The sequence below is a fragment of the Nomascus leucogenys genome, chromosome 15, assembly GCF_006542625.1.
Source record: "Nomascus leucogenys isolate Asia chromosome 15, Asia_NLE_v1, whole genome shotgun sequence".
In the NCBI taxonomy this organism is placed as follows: Eukaryota; Metazoa; Chordata; class Mammalia; order Primates; family Hylobatidae; genus Nomascus; species Nomascus leucogenys.
Genome location: NC_044395.1, coordinates 71393398 through 71411186, shown reverse-complemented (window position 1 = coordinate 71411186; position 17789 = coordinate 71393398). Strand labels below are relative to the sequence as shown.

Sequence of the window (17789 nt, the reverse complement as noted above, 5' to 3'; positions counted from 1 at the left end):
GTATATATTAAGTGAACAAAAAAAATCTGTTGAAATAATACTCTCTTTTTAAATGACTGGGATAGATTGAAGCTTTCCTTGTTTATTGACGCAGTATATTATCTAAATTACACTTACTGTTCATTTTTATTTCATAAAGTACTCAGCTCACATTGAAGAGGCCAATATAAATTGTAGAAAGCTAAGGGAATATGAATATATCAGGCTTTTCATCCCTTCGTTTTTTGTTGCTCTTTGACAAACACAGACTTAAGTTTTAATTTTATTAGTAGTCAAATTCCTTTTTGCCTCAGTTTCTCTAACATCTGTATGTGATTAGTTTAAACATCTTCCTTAAAATAAGATTCTAAGAGAAACAAAAGTACTAAAGGCAGAGGCAATTAGATATTTTTTCATGTGATTTTTCTTTATTTTAGAGCTACTCTAAAGAAATTTTTTTATTTGCATTCCTTAGGTTCTTTCTGAAAGAATCTGAGAGGTCAGTGTTCATATTAGAAAGAGGTCAAGTCTACCATGAAAAACTGATAGGAGACTGAGAGTTTCACATTTCTTAATGTTAAACAACTTTAAAAAAATTGTACTTTAACCCTCTGTGTTACATTAAGTCTTTTTCTTGACTCTCTGCCATCTGCTATGATTATCCTTAAATAATATTTAATCCACTATAAAAAATGGTCTAAATTATGTTTAAATGGAATATTTTATGGACATAATATTAGAAAAATAAGAGATTAATTAAAAATTAGGTACTAAGGTGGCTGTTAAGAACTACGTGAATTATATTATTTCATCCTTCTTTTTTCTTAGACCAACTTCTTAGAGTCATTCTTGGCTTTTCTTTGTCTCTCATACCTCACAATCAATCTGTAAGTGAGTCCTGTCACATCAAAATGTATTCAGAATCTGGCTAGTTCTCACCATCTACGCTACTACCACCCTATTCCTAGTGACCATCCTCTCTCACCAGGATTATTCCAGTAGCCTCCTAACTGATCTCCCTGCTTCTCTTGCCCTGCTTCTGTCTATTCTCAGCACAACAAGCAGTCTATTCCAAGCACAACAACCAGCCTGTTCCACATCACAATTTGAAATGTAAATTAGATCATATTACTCCTTGGCTCAAAACCCCCCAGTGACTTCTCATGCACTTGGAATCAAAGCTACAGTTATTACTGAAATCAGCAAAGTCCTATATATTCTATTCCCACCTCACCCTCTATCTGCCACTCCTTCCTCTGTCCATCTGTCACTCTGTTCCAAACACTCTGGGCTTCTTGTGAGACTCTTTGTGCTCCTTGCCAGGTACACCTCTATTAAACAGCCTTTGTATTTCCTGTTGTCTCAGCCTGGAATGATCTTCCCCCTAGACATCTATATGACTCATATCTGCACCTTTTAGTTCTTAAATGTCAACTTCTCTGTAAGGCCTTCCCTGTAACCCCTCAGCATTCCTTCTCCCCTGTTTCATCTTCTCCATTACACTTATTTTCATCTAACCTAATCTATATCTGTATTTTATTTGCCTGTCTCTCCTGCCTATCATGTAACTTGCTTGAGGGCAGGGATTTTGTTTTATACACAGTGTGGCTAGTACCTAGAGCAGTGCACACAGTACCAATAACATCCACGGAATGGTACTCAATAAATACTTGTTTCAGAAATCCTATGATGATAGTTAACAGTGTGATACACTTTGCTATTTCTGTACTAACCTTATATGGATTATTCCATGTCTTCTGTACTATGCAGTTCCAAAGGACTACCCCAGTTTCCTCAGCTCCAAAGATCTATTTTGTAAGCCTCTTAAATTCCTGTTACTTTTTAATTCTGTTTATTCTCTACCTCATGTACAGTCTTTTATCACAAAGAACCTTGTATATTTGCATCTCCAGATAGATTTTACCTTCCCAAAATTTAATCAACTTTCTGATTATTAGAGATGGTTCTAAAATTTCTTAGTATGGTATATGACTCATTCTTTTTTTTTTTTTTTTTTTTTTTGAGATGCAGTCTTGCTCTGTCGCCCAGGCTGGAGTGCAGTGGTGTGATCTCAGCTCACTGCAACCTCCGCCTCCTGGTTCAAGTGAATCTCCTGCCTCAGCCCCCCGAGTAGCTGGGACTACAGGCATGTGCCACCATGCCCAGCTAATTTTTTGTACTTTTAGTAGAGACGGGGTTTCACCATGTCAGCCAGGATGGTCTCGATCTCCTGACCTCATGATCTGCCCACCTTGGCCTCCCAAAGTGCTAGGATTAAAAGCATGAGCCACCGTGCCCAGCCGCATGACTCATTCTTGAGTCTCAGTATTTTTTTCCCTGCCTTTTCAAATAATAAGCAATTAATAAATGTGTTACTATTATTTTCATTCACAATATTCAAATGTATAATATTTTAAAATATGTAATCTACCTCACTTTCTGATACCCCTAGTTCCATCAATACATTCCAGAATCTAAAGTCACAATTTTACGGCCCTGTATCTTTGTCTCTCTCCCTATATTCTTCATTTCTTTCTAAATATTTTCTGATTTTGCTTGTTCCACTTACTCTGATATGCACTTAATAGATTTCATGGCTTACTTCTTCTTCCCCAGTCTTCCATCCTATGTCTTGTGCTGAAAGGAAGTATTTCACATCTCTGATCTTTCTCTGATTTCAAGTTCTTCACCCAAGAACATTATACCTTCACCTTACTGGCCTCGATCATTTCATTATGCCTCACTCCATGGCTCCCCAAAGCTTATGAAAGCAATCCCCTCTACTTGCCCCAAAATATCTTGTACATTAGATTATAAACTGGATGGGGGAGAGGTACAACCTGTAAAGGTACAACCTTTGGGCCACTGGTTTCACTTCATATTAAGCGAGTTTTTTTTTGTTTTGTTTTGTTTTTGTTTTTGTTTTTGTTTTTTTGAGGCGGAGTCTCACTCTGTCTGCCAGGCTGGAGTGCAGTGGCACAATCTCAGCTCACTGCAAGCTCCGCCTCCCAGGTTCAAGCTATTCTCCTGCCTCAGCCTCCCAAGTAGCTGGGACTACAGGTGCGTGCCACAGCGCCCGGCTAATCTTTGTATTTTTAGTAGAGTCGGGGTTTCACCATGTTGGCCAGGATAGTCTCGATCTCTTGACCTCGTGATCGGCCCGCCTCAGCCTCCCTAAGTGCTGGGATTACAGGCATGAGCCACCGCGCCCGGCCTAAACGAGTTTTTTGATAAAGCTCAAAATGGCCTTCTGGGAGAAGTCCAACCACTTTTTGTTAGGATTTATTTTAAAGTAATTTTCTTGCTTTAGTTTAGAAGTTTTGGTACAAAATAGAACTTAAAGATATTTAAGAAAGTACTTGTTTGAGTTGTAGAATCTCATGCGGTTGTTGGATTCAAATGAATCCTTTGGTTAAGAAATTCTTTAAGAAATTAAAGTGAAAGAATTGTTAATACTGATCTCTAAAATTTATTTCTTAACTCTGAGAAAGTCACCTTACCCATCAACAGGATAATGCCTAATTAATCTTACAGGGTTATTTTGAGTATTAAATGAGATAAATTTGTGTAAGAACTTTGAACCCCACAAATGTAGGGGACATGGTATTACTCATTTATTCAGACTCTTGCTTTCTTACGTAATTTGCAAATGCTGAAAACTCCTATTTCCTAGGATGTTTGACTAAATATTTGTTCCCCCTTTTTGGGAAAAATTGGTCAGAGAAATGATCAACTTTTCTCTTTTTCATGTTCTTTGTATTTTTAGATTAACAAAAGCAGTGGCATTGTGGAGGCATCACGGATCATGAATTTATACCAGTTTATTCAACTTTATAAAGATATCACAAGTCAAGCAGCAGGAGTATTGGCACAGAGCTCCACCTCTGAAGAACCTGATGAAAACTCATCCTCTGTAACATCTTGTCAGGCTAGTCTTTGGATGGGAAGGTATATAATGCATAAGTACTGTATTTCACTTATTTTCTAATATGAAAACAACTAGAATCTTATTAATATTTTTGCTGGTGCTCATTGTAGCATCTTAAATCTTTTTTTTTTTTCTCAGTTGGTATTGTATCTGAGATCAGTTTTGGGGTTATTCTGTGCTTCAGATGTTGTTACAGTGCTAAATTAAAGTGGCTCGGCAGGGCCACTTTAATATTAATGTTACTGTCACACTGGCCTCCAGGAATGCACTCTATATGCATGCATTTATTGACAAAGGAGATAGTTAACACCTTCCTTATAATAGGTATTTAGGTTCTTAGTCAAAGCTTTTTAGGGAATTAGGTCAAAGAATTCGGCAAAATCATCCCACTTTTTCTTAAAAATGTCTAATTGAAGCATTAAAATTTTAAATATTGGCTTCAGGACTTGGCAGTCCATTCAGGAAGGAACCGAATGCATATACTTAGTTACCAGAAGGAAATGAAGTCAGCCAGAGTTTTCTCTGATGATGTTTGTTTACCCAGGCCTAATACATTATTGTTCTATCTAAACTTTCTTTTCCTTCTCTGTTATGCTTTTGGCACATGAAAGCTCCCACCTCTTGACATTTGACAATCATGATCATAATTTAAATTTGTAAATGTCTCATTGGAAAAAGATTTACATGGATCCAAACATGTTGACATCCTGTCTTACTGTCATACTGGGTAGATAGCAGAAATCTATATTCACCGTGTCCTTTACCTTAAAGTTAAGAATGTACTTAACAGTGATTTTTTTTTTTTTTTTTTTAATTGAGACGGAGTCTTGCTCTGTTGCCCAGGTGCGATCTCGGCTCACCGCAAGCTCTGTCTCCCGGGTTCACGCCATTCTCCTGCCTCAGCCTCCTGTATAGCTGGGACTACAGGCGCCCGCCACCATGCCCGGCTAATTTTTGTATTTTTAGTAGAGATGGGTTTCACCGTGTTAGCCAGGATGGTCTCCATCTCCCGACTTCATGATCCCGCCCTCCTCAGCCTCCCAAAGTGCTGGGATTACAGGCATGAGCCACCATGCCCGGCCAGTGGTTTCTTTTTTTTTACTGCTCTATTTACAGTTGCATTTTCTGGTTCATTCTTAACCAACTGGTTTTCAAGTACTATGTTACAGTTAAACTGTATTTTCCATTTATTATTTCCCGATTATGTTTAATAGAATTACTTGGTTTTCTAGGTTTGGTCTACACTGTTACTGATATGCCAAGTGACTTTTAGAACATGGTAGGCAGTGTTTAGGCTTGTCTTTCCTGTATTCTGTAATCTTTCAAAGGTAGATCTGATTTTTCTGCTTTTCTTCTCTCTCTTCAGAATAGTGGTTGTTGTTTTGTTTAATTGTTTTAAAAGCTGAGGATGGTGTTTGCCAATGTATTTAAGCTGTATGGTAGCACATGAAAAGAAAGTATTGTTTTTTCTTGTTGCAATCTTCTTAATGAAGAAGGTAAAGGTGTTATCCCTTTTCAAGTGCCCTCAAAACTGGAAATTCAGTTCCTGATTAGTTTGTTAGGGGTGCTTCTTGTTTTTGTGTGTTTTTCAGTTTATAATAATACCCTTATACACTAGTTCATAGAAAGAGACTTTCTAAATTGAAGGAGGAGGTCTTAAGGGATATTTATGTAGTTGAACTTTACATCTGATGCATAATTCCATTGATAGTTTACATTTATTGATTACTTACAGGGTATAGAATTGTGATGAGTGTTGTACATGTATAAACTCATTAAATTCTCACAACCCCATATGGGAGTACAATTATCGGCCCATTTCAGCCGAAGAATCTGAGATTTAGCTAAGTAAGTGTCATGATTAGAAATTGTTCTAGCCAAGACTCACATTCAGGCCTGTCTGGCAGTACAACTGTGCTCTAACCTATTACTTTATGGTGCATAAAGATCTTGCACACAGAGCTTCTCAAACTTTATTACTCAGTGGTTTTGAGGAGGAGCCTGAGAGTCTGTCAGGCTCCCAGGTGGGGCCAATGCTGCTGATCCTCAGATAACACTTTGAATAGCAAGACTCTGCTTACCCACATTTTGCCAAGTCTGGCTTGCAAGTACAAGTAACACCTGCAGTTATGTGAAACTCACTGCCTGAAAAAAAGCAAGCCTTTTCATGCTCAGATGGCTCTAATCACTATGAAGTTTTTCCTGTTGCTTCATTTTCCTCAGAGTAGCCAAAATCTTTCTTGAGGCAGCACAGCACAGACTCTAGCAGCAAGTTGCCTGTGTTCAAATCCTAGCTCCACTCCTGTGTGATTTTTTTGACAAATCAAACTGTTTCCTCATCTTCTAACAGAGATTGATAACTGTAGTATATGCTTTATAGGATTTTTGAGAGAATTAAATAAGATGCTTAGAACAGTACTTGACACATAATAATTTGTCTATAAGAGTTAACTGTCATTATTATTGTTACTATATTCTATTTATTGTTTTCAATGGCTGTGCCCTCTGGAATTCCTCCAAACAAATCTGTTCTCTTTTCCAGCCTTTCAAATATTTGAAAACAGTCATCAAATTCTCACTGAACCTTCTGTTCTCAAGGATAAACACCCCTAGTTCCTTTGGCCTTTGTTTATGTGGGTCTCGTCTACATACTGGAGGCTTTCCCAGATGATCTTTTCTCTGTCAGTATGTGTGCCTTTCAGAGTATGAGGCATAGAACCAAATACTCCAATCTACAAGTGATCTAACAGGAACAAACAGCACAAGACTCTCCTTCCTTCTGGTCACTGTGCTGCTAAGAAGGTAGCAAAAAATTAAGAGAACTTTGTACTGGTTCCACTGGCTATTTCTGTGTCTCCCATTCTTTTATCTCTCTCCACAATGCTCTTCTTTGTAGTCCGCTGCTTCTCACTTTTAAAGTCCAGCCTTCAGAATATTCTGTCACTCTGTACGGATTCAGTTATATTCTCTGCTACTGAGAAACTCAGATACATTAGACCCATATCCATCTAGGTTTTTATTCAGTTTTCCCATTCCAATTCAGTGGCTTCCCTCTTTTCCCTGTTACTAACGTATGACACTTAATCTATTACTACATAAAAGATTTGTCTTTTATAATGCTTCTTAGACCTAATTATCTCTCACATGAATTGCTGAAATAAGGTCCTAACCAGTTTTCCTCTCTCTAGACTGTCCCTCATACTGCACTCCCAATTTATCTTCCTAAAGTACTATATCAGTTGGAGTTCACTTCCCCTTGATTATACACTGATTGTAGTTTGCTTGTCAGGACACGTTCAAACTTAATATTTTGACATTTAAGGATGAGATTATCTCCACCTTATCTAGTCAATTTTTTTCCTCAGTTTTCCATACCCAAGCATCATGGCGGCTTCCTGGTTACATATACACAGACATAAACACACATGATTTTGCTTTTTACCTCTACAACTTTGTTTATGCGCCTAGAATGTCCTCTGTTAAAATCCTATTATTTTTCTATCTCATCTTTTCAACAAGTTTGAGATATATTCATCTCTTCCTTCTTTACTTAGCACTTACTATATTTAATGTACATTTGACATTTATTTTTACGTTCAAATCAAAATTTTAAGTACTATCTGAATATCTTACATACAGTGCTATAAGCACAACAGGGAATGGAAAACATATTAGTGATGGCTCCTATCCTTAAGAAGTTTATAGTCTAGTGGCTGTACTTTGGAACATTCAGTTTTTATATGATTACAAAAGTAATACATGTCTGATGAAGAAAACCTTAAAAATTACAAAAAAGCACAAAGGTTAAAAGAAATTAAAATCACTTCAAGAAGCATTTATTGAGAATCTAAGACAAACACCCTATATTCAAAGAGCTTACAGTTTATGGAAAGGCCAGCCAATCAATATGCAATATTTAAGTCTTTTCATTGAGGCAAGTGTTGATTTTGAGAGCAGAGAGATGATGATGTTTTGAGCTGAGTTACCAAGGTTGGAGCTTACTAAACTCACAAGAGCAGTTTCAGGAAAGGAAAATACCAGCTGCAAAGGCATATGGCTCATTCAGGGGCTCTCTGAATTGTGGCTGGAGCAAAAGGTTTGAAATCTTTTTTCTTCCCAAGAAGATGAAAGAGCTCCTGGAGGACAGAAACTGCTTTTTATTCCCTTTGTATCTCTCATAGCACCTGATACTTAAGACTAAACTATTCTTTCACTTATATGCCCATTATCAGTGTCAGCATTGTAAGGCCCTAATGGCAGGATCCATATTTTAGGGAGCTTTGTGTTACACATAGTGAATAAATTATATGGTCCTGCATCACCTAACAATGTTTTGGTTAATGACAGACTGCATATGTGATGGTGGTCTCATAAGATTATAATGGAGCTAAAAAATTCCTATTGCCTGTGGACGTCGTAGCCATCCTAATATTGTGATGCAATGTATTACTCAAATGTTCTTGGTGATGCTGGTGTAAGCAAACCTACTGTGCTGCTCATAGTATAAAAGTATAGCACTTACAATTATGTACAATAATACTTGATAATTATGTTACTGGTTTATGCATTTATTATACTATACTTTTTAATCATTTTAGAGTATACTCCTTCTACTTATTAAAAAAAGTTAGCCGTAAAACAGCCTCAGGCAGGCCCTTCAGCAGGTATTCCAGAAGAAGGCATTGTTATCAAAGGAGATGACAGCTCCGTGCATGTTACTGCCCCTGAAGACCTTCCAGTGGGACAAGAGGTGGAGGTGGAAGACAGTGATGGTGATGATCCTGACCCTGTTTAGGCTTAGGCTAATGTGTGTGTTATGTCTTAGTTTTTAAGAAAAAAGTTTAGAAAGTAAAAAGTAAATAAATATTAAAAATAGAAAAAAGCTTATAAAATATTTCTGTACAGCTGTATGATGTGTGTTTTAAGGTAAGTGTTGTTACAAAAAGAGTCAAAAAGTTAAAAGTAAAAAGTTTGTAAAGTTAAAAATCTATAGTAAGTTAATATTAATTTATTGAAGAAAGAAATATATTTTTTATAAATTTAGTATAGCCTAAATGTACAGTGTTCATAAAGTCTGTACACTACTGTGCAAGTGCTATACAGTAATGTCCTAGGCCAAGCTTGTTCAACTCGCGGCCCATGGGCTGCATGCAGCCCAGGATTGCTTTAATGTGGCCCAACACAAATTCATAAATCTTCTTAAAACATTATGAGATTTTTTTGCAATTTTTTTTTTTTTTAGCTCATCAGATACTGTTAGTGTTAGTATATGTTATATGTGGCCCAAGAAAGACAGTTCTTCCAGTGTGGCCCAGGGAAGCCAAAAGATTGGACCCTCCTGTCCTAGGCCTTCACATCCACTCACCACTACTCACTCACTGACTCACCTAGAGCAACTTCCAGGCCCACATGCTCCATTTATGGTAAGTGCCCTATACAGGTGTACCATTTTTAATCTTGTATACCATATTTACACAGTACCTTCTCTGTGTTCAGATACATTTAGATACACAGATACCTACCATTGTGTTACAGTTGCCTACAGTGTTCCATACAATAACATGCTGTACATGTTTGTAGCCTAGGAGCAATAGGCTATGCCATATAGCCTAGGTATGTAGTAGGCTAAACCATCTAGGTTTGTATAAGTACACTATGATATTTATACAGCAATGAAATCACCTAACAATGAGTTTCTCAGACCGTATCCCTGTCTTTAATGCAATAACTATATTGGTTAAATTTGTTTATATAAGTCCAATATGATTAAAATGGGCTAAGTTATTTCCAGAAAGATTTGACTATTTCCACTTTTGCCTATGTTTTCTTTATCACAAAGTGTGTCTTTTATCTAGTCTTTCTTTATGAAATGTAGCCCTCTTAATACTTTTTCTCTAATATATTTGCTATCCCTGAAAGATAATTTTAGTCTGATTTTGCACATGAGTCATATTGTGCTTTATACTGTGGGCATATAGATGTTTAATAATGCTTTTTAAAGCAACAAAAGCAAAGTATAAAGCATAATGACAGAGAATATAATTGTTTCAGCTCAGTTTTCACATTGCAGGGTGAAGCAGCTGACTGATGAGGAGGAGTGTTGTATTTGTATGGACGGGCGGGCTGACCTCATCCTGCCTTGTGCTCACAGCTTTTGTCAGAAGTGTATTGATAAATGGTAAGTTACCTACTGCATTCATGGGCTAGGCCAAGGTCAGTTGGTTAGTGTACATGAATAACCTTTGAAAAGTGCAAAAATACTGTAGTTAAGTATGAGAGAGATTTTATTCTTTAGTACTTTGAATTTTATGGCATGCCTTCTACTGGTTAAAACTATTTTTATTTTTACATCTAACATTTATTAAATGTGGGGGTGTACTTTAGTTCTGACACTTTTGGTGTATGAAAATTTGTGCCTGACTTAAGTCTAAAATCAAACATTTCCCTTTTTTCTCCTCATTTCTACATTTATTCTATGTATGTATTTAGAAGGAATAAAGTCTTGAATACTGGACCTCAGGGAACTTTAAAGATCAGCTAGTCAAGTTCATTGTTTTACAAAATAAGACTTGAGCGTTTAGGAGAATTTATAAAATACATACAATAAACTACATGTATTTAATGTACAATTTAATATGTTTTGACATATATACACACCCATAAAAGTTATGAATTTTTATAAATGGAATCATATAATATATGCTTTTTTCTCTGGCTTGTTTCATTCAATCTAGTTACCTTGGTATTTATCTATGTTGTAGCATGTATCAATAGTTCATGCCTTTTTATTGCTGAGTAATGTCTGTTATGTGGATACCATAGCTTGTTTATTCACCTATTGAGGGAAATTAGATTGTTTTCTATATTTATCTATTACAAAATAAAGGTACTAGATACATTCATGGACAAGTCATTTTATGGATGTATTTTGGTTTTTTTCTTGGGTGAATACCTAGACATGGAATGGCTAGATCATATGGTAGGTGTGTGTTTAACTTTTTAAAAAGCTGCCAGCTATTTTCCAAAGCAGTCGTGTGCCATTTTCCACCCCCACTAGCAGCATATGAGATTGCATTGAATAAATATATCAATTTAGGGAGAGTGAATTTCTTACTAGTGAGTCTTCCTATCCACATACACAGTATATTTCTCCATTTATCTAGGTCTTCTTTAATTTCTCTCACCAATTTTTGTAGTTTTCAGTGTTGCATATCTTTGACATCTATCCCCAAGTATTTCATATTTTTATGCAATTTAAAATGGTATTTAAAATTTCAATTTATGATTGATACTAGTGTATGGAAATGCAATAGATATTTGTATATCAACCTTGTATCCTGCACCCTTATTAAACTCATGTATCAGTTCCGGTAGTATTTTTATAGATTCCATAGGCTCTTCTTGAATGTCCGAACATCATTTTTCAAAGATTTTTTTTCTGATTCAGAATTCTAGACTTGAGAGTATTTTTTCTTTCAGTATGTTAATACACTCATCTTGTTTGCATTGTTTCTAATGAGAGGTCTGTCATCCTTTTTTCCTCTGTGGGTAATGTGCCATTTTTTCCCTCTCTTTTTAAGGTTGTTTTCTTTTCACTGGTTTTGAGCACTTTGATTATGATGTGCCTTAGAGTAGTTATTTCATGTTTCTTGTGCTTGGGGTTTATTGAGCTTCTTGGATTTGTAGATTTACAGTGTCATCAAATTTGAAAATTTTTCAGCCATTATTTTTTCAGATTTTTTTCTATCTTCTCTCCTCTCTCCTGTGATTCCAATTACCATGTATTAGCCCACTTGAAGTTGTCTCATAGCTCACTGGCGCTATTTTTTTTCTTTTTTGAGTCTTTCTCTGGGTTTCATCTTGGATAGTTACTTTTGCTATCTCTTTTCATATTCACCATTTTTCTTCAGTGTCTAACTTGCCATTAATTCTATCCAGTGTATTTTTTTAACCTCAGATAATTTTCATTTCTAGAAGTTTGATTTGGGTTTTTATTATCTTTCATGTCTCTTCTTAATATCTTTGAGCTTTCCTCTAGTTTTTTAACTATATAGAATATGGCTATAATAACTTTACATTTTATCTGCTAATTCTAATATCTGTGTTATTTCTGGGTGGTTGTGATTGATTTTTCTCTTTATTATAGATTATATTTTTCTGCTGCTTTTTTGTATGTCTGGTAGTTCTCAACTGGATGCCAGATTTTGTGGCAGACTTTGTGAATTTTACCTTTTTGGGTATTGGATATTTTTGTATTCCTATGAATATTCCTGAGCTTTTTTTCTGGACTATAGTTAAATGACTTGGAAACAGTTTCATTCTTTTGGATCTTGCTTTTGTGAGTTGTTAGGCAGGACCAGAGCAGTATTTAGTTTAGAACTAATTATGTCCCACTAATAGCAAGATCCTTTAGAGAACTCTACTAATGCCCCAAGAGTTATGAGGCTTTCCAGTCTGGCTGGTGAAACAGGCAGTATCCCAGGCCCAGTGAGCTTTAGGGGACTATCCCCTCAAAACCCTTTGATTGATTGTTCAGCCTCGGTAATGTCCTCACATGCACACACTGATGAGCACTCTGCTGAGTATTCTGGCAAGGACACTTCCGTAGACCTCTGGAATTTTCCCTCTGTGCAGCTTTCCATTACCCTGCCCTGTAAACCCTAGCTGTTTGGCCCCCCAAGATTCTCAGCTCTGTGTGTTCAGCCCAGGGAGTTTGCCATGTTCCGTCAAGCTTCCCCCTTCTTGATCAGGGACTAGAAATTCTCGAGGCTGTAAGCTGAGGCAAGTATAGGTCTCACCTTCTTTGACTCCCATGTCCCAGGGATCACTGTCCTTTGTCGTCTGATGGCCAGTGCTTTATTTGAAAGATTATATGAAACCATTGTTTTAGTAATTTTAGGTGGGAAGATAAATCTAACCTCTGTTGGTTGGAAGCAGAAGTTGACTATTTTTAAATTGTGATGTTTTGTGCACAAAAGAGCATACATATAATTATCTTGTAAAATATCTCTGAAGAACTAGAAATCAACCTAAATAATATATGCCAGCTCTAGCTTTCACATTTAGTTTTTGGAACAGAGTTCTAAATTTTTGTATAAAAGCCAAAGAGCAGTTGATATAAATAATTACTTTGGTCACAGATTTCACTGAGAGATGAAAAGAAAAACATTTTTCCCTGCATGATATGTCTCTGGCTCAAATATGGTATTTTTTAAATTACCAAAATAATGTTTGACAAGAAAAAAATCCTTTTCGAAAACATAATCTTATTTAAGTGATCATATATGAGTTCTTTCCCTGCCAGAAAAATTATTGTGCATGTAAAGTTTATCTTTTATTTTCACTTTGTATGCTCCATTTTTATATGTCTTCCTGTTGCTTATGAGCCATAGGAATTTTTTCAGACCTTTAAGCAAGCAACAGGTAGATATATTGTTGAAAGTCATGTAGATATTACTTAGAAAAATAATTAATAATATCCTTTCCTCTTGTCATATTCCCCTGCCACTGCCAAGAAGTTATTCCTAGAGTAATGGCTTCCATTTAAATAATCACAAATAAGCATTTATACTTGACACTGACCAAATCTTCCATTGATGTGAGGGAATTTCCTCTTAGGACTCAGAAGGAATTTTTATTATAAAGGAAAACTTTACCTGTTTAGGTATGGGGATGCGAATTGCTGCATTGTTGGTAGCAACAAAAGACGGAAAAAAAAAAAAAACTAAATGTCCTTCTGCAGGAGACTAGTTAAACAAATTATGGCATAGCGATACAGTGTATGTTAAAAAGAAAAAACAGCTCTAACAGGTGCTGATACATAATAGTCTAAGATATATTGACAAGTGGAGAAATGTGTATGTGTGCACGTGCATGCATGTGTGTACACATAAGCTTAATCTAGCTTAGTCTATCTCTAGAGGAATATATAAGAAACTGGTAACTGCAGTTGCCCCTGGGAAAGAGAACTCAAGATTGAGATAGGAGGGAGGGATTTATTTTTCACTGTATATTTCTATGCTATTTCCTTTTTAAAAGCCATATGCATGTATTACTTTAAATAAAATCCTGTTTTTAAAAAAGAAGAAAAAGCAAACTGTTCTTGTTTTGACTTCTCTAATAGGAGTGATCGACACAGGAATTGCCCTATTTGTCGCCTACAGATGACTGGAGCAAATGAATCTTGGGTGGTATCAGATGCACCCACTGAAGATGATATGGCTAACTATATTCTTAACATGGCTGATGAGGCAGGCCAGCCCCACAGGCCATGATCTTGAAGTGAAAGTCTTCTGTTGCTATTGTGGGCTCAAATATTTGGTCATGGGGGAAGAATGTAGGGTTGTGGCACAGACACAGAAAAATCCATTTCCCCACTCTTATTTTTGCTATTCTGATCATTTGTCCCCCTTTTAAAAATAAACTTCCCATGTCTTCCATTTGTGGTACTAAAATTTGCTACTGTTTTAGACTGTATTTTCCTATTATTTATCTGTTCAAATTTGTATTATTACAACTAATAGCTCTTGAATTCTTTGCTAAAGGTAACAGCAACACTTCCAGAGGCTTCTGAAACACTACTGTTTTGCAGGGCAGGAGTATTCTGGAATCCTTTTATACTTAGATATAAAATAAACCTCGAATATTAAAAAGTTGTAGCCATCTGAGAGAGGAAATTTTAAGTGACTGAAAATGTAGAGTACTTCGAAGTGCATATTACTACTTAAAACTAGTCTTTCTGCTGGAATCTAAGGAGTATATATATGCCCCCTTGTGGTTAATTATTGCTCCTTTAACAATTTTTACTTGAAATGATCCACAATTATTTCATAACTTTAGCAGTGTGTTTTGGAACTACTGTACTTAAAGGTTTGTTTGTTTGTTTGTTTTTGCCATACTGTATAATTTGGGTGAGGTCTACAAAATTGGGTGTGACTTTCCTTTGCAAATGGATTTCTCCTGGGGAATTTTCTTGGCTGTTCTGGAAATGCTTTCCCACAGCTAGGTAACTGTTCTAAATGGCTTTGATAATGCTCACACATCTTGGAGTTTCAGAAGGAAATTATTCTGCATCACAAATACTAAATTTTATATTTCTAAATTACTGTAGGTCATTTAATATTGGTTTATGGTGCTTTTATTTCCTTAACTTGAAAACATCTTTCTGAGATTTCAGAGTCCTCAAATTTGTTCACACCTGTAATCCCAGCACTTTGGAAGGCTGAGGTAGGCGGATCATTTGAGGTTAGGAGTTTGAGACCAGCCTGGCCAACATGGCGAAACCCTGTCTCTACTAAAATACAAAAATTAGCTGGGCATGGTGGCAGGTGCCAGTAATCTCAGCTACTCAGGAAGCTGAGGCAGAATTGCTTGAACCCAGGAGGTGGAGGTTGCAGTGAGCCGAGATCACACCACTGCACTCCAGCCTGGGGGACAAAACGAGACTCCTTCTCAAAAAAAAAAAAAAAGACGAGAAAATAGAGTGAGGCTTTTTTTTTTTACCATATATACATAAAATACTTAGGAAAATTAGAAGATAATTTGGCATTCTTACTGTTTCACTATACTTCCATTGAAATACTCTTTCCATTAAAATATTCTGAAAGAATATAGTAGTAATGGAATTGTGATCTTCAGTCGCACCTCAGCCATTTTTTTTGCTTATGAACTAAAATTTCTAACATTAACATTTCAGCATGTAATAAAACAAGGGCCTATCTCCTTTAAAATTTAACATTCCATGTAACTTTTCTGACTTATCATTCATAAGTTGCAAATATTACCATTTTCCTAAACCAGGGTACACAATTTAAGTTGCCACTTACTGATGACAGAATTTCTGGATAATAGGATTTTAATAGGCAAGCAAATAAAATTAAATCAATTTCAAGGAAAAACATCTGGCCAGGGGTAGCTTAATGTCGCCCCCCAAAATACTGAAGACTAATCCATTGACATTCATAATGGGACAGCTAAGTACCAAATAGCTAACTACTCCCTATGGAGGTTTATGCAAGAAGAGTACCAGGGGTTCCATCATATCAACCTGGCAATGCACTTGGTGGTTGTGTGACCCTGAGAAAGTGTCTTACTCTTGTTTATATGTTCCCACTTTAGAAACTGAAACTTTATTTGTTGTTTTCACGCTATTTCAGCAGCAAAAACTTTTTCAAGGAAAATCTTACAGAACCTTTAAACAAATGTGCATACACACATACCCCATACCCCACTATATAAAAGTCATATTATTATAATTTCCTTATTTATTATATAAACTTTATATACTATAAACGTGATTAAGTCAACGAATAAAAACATTAATGCATTGGTGATATCCACCATGTCTGAATTTGGTGAGTAACACACATATAGTGGGAGTCATTTTTTAAAAAAATTTTTTAATTAAATTCAAGTCAAATTTGCAGAACTTGTATCTCCTCCATAGATTCTTAGTATTCCATGGAACATATTTTGAAAACCTTGGGATAGATGATCCACTGAAATCTTCTCCAGCTCTAAGATTTTAAATTGTCCTTTTAGATTAGACTTGCTGAGTTTAATTCGGATTACCTAATTTTAAAATGTTTCTGAAAAGTGAACAAAGATACCTTACAGAGTTTTGGATCTTTCCAGGGATAGCCGATGATTTTATCCCCCAGAATCCTTCACCTTTCAAGGAATTATTTAACAATGAGCCCAGTGACTCAATAGGGCCCGCCCAAACCTTTTTATTTTTCAATATGAGCTCCAAGACACTGATCTACTGTGGATATAAAATGTTATTAGCCTTATCAAGTAAATGAGCACAGCTCTTTGTTTGCTCTATTAAACTGGGTGATAATTATTTAGATGTGAATGTTAAGTCAGTTCTACTGTAATAACTAATCGTAAAAGTTGTAAATTTGTTTAATGGATGAAATGTACACTTTTTGTATTCTGTACAGCTTTGTCTTTTTTAAATATGAAGTACTTAAATGTACTTACTATGATAGGAAATATAATGTGTGCCTTCTAGGATTTGTGAAGTGGTTTCATGAACTCTAAGGAATGTTTTCCCTATCCTAACTCAATAACAGAGGGTTTACTCCGATTATGTATAGAACCTTAGTTTGAGAAAATGAATTTTACTATGTACTGAATTTAGAGGTTGAGAATAATAGTATCTGTGTTATTCTTAGTACCCACTGATAAATTGTGCAATAAATAATCTTTCACAAGTAATTTTAGCTAATTGAAGAGATTCTTTTCCTACGTAATTTCACATTCTAATATAGTAAATGTTTATATTCCTTAGAGAACTATTTTATATTGTGCGCTGGGGGCTTGTGATGTTTGTGTGCTGTTTTAAAATTCATTTCAAATTGGACTCGATTTCCTTATATCTAATATATATCTGGGAGAAAAGGCTGCTTGAAAATATCTTTTGATTCGGTGATTTTTAACATTGGGAAGTTGAGTTTATTAAAAGGTAGTCTGAAGAATTTGCATTTTTAACTGTTATTGTCTGAAATCAAGCTTAGTCTATCCAGGAATAAGAAAACTAGTTGGAGATTAGGGAAGTTAACAGGTCACTCACATTTATGCTGGGCCACACAATGACAATATAATATAAACATAAGCAGCTGATAACAGACTCATTTGTTCTTATGTCTTTTCACCCTGCTGTAGCGGTCCTCAACCTTTTTGGCACCAGGGACTGCATTCATGGAAGACCATTTTTCCACAGACCAGGGTTGGGGTGGGAATAGTTTTGGGATGAAACTTTTCCACCTCAGATCATCAGGCATTAGTTAGATTCTCATAAGGCGCATGCAGCCTAGATCCCTCGTATGCGTAGTTCACAATAGAGTTCATGCTCCTTGAGAATCTAATACCGCTGCTG

At 35.9% G+C, this 17789-nt stretch overlaps 1 protein-coding gene across 1 annotated transcript in view; it reads left to right on the top strand.

Annotated features, from left to right (window-relative positions):
• RNF141 (ring finger protein 141) overlaps window positions 1–17133 on the top strand; it is a 29442-nt gene extending 12309 nt beyond the window's left edge. Inside the window, exons 4-6 of the mRNA XM_003254936.4 lie at window positions 3746–3927; window positions 9978–10085; window positions 14031–17133. Coding sequence (XP_003254984.1) covers window positions 3746–3927; window positions 9978–10085; window positions 14031–14181 — 441 coding nt within the window. The 3' untranslated portion in view covers window positions 14182–17133. The remainder of the gene's footprint in view (window positions 1–3745; window positions 3928–9977; window positions 10086–14030) is intronic.
• The last annotated feature ends 656 nt before the right edge of the window (window positions 17134–17789 follow it).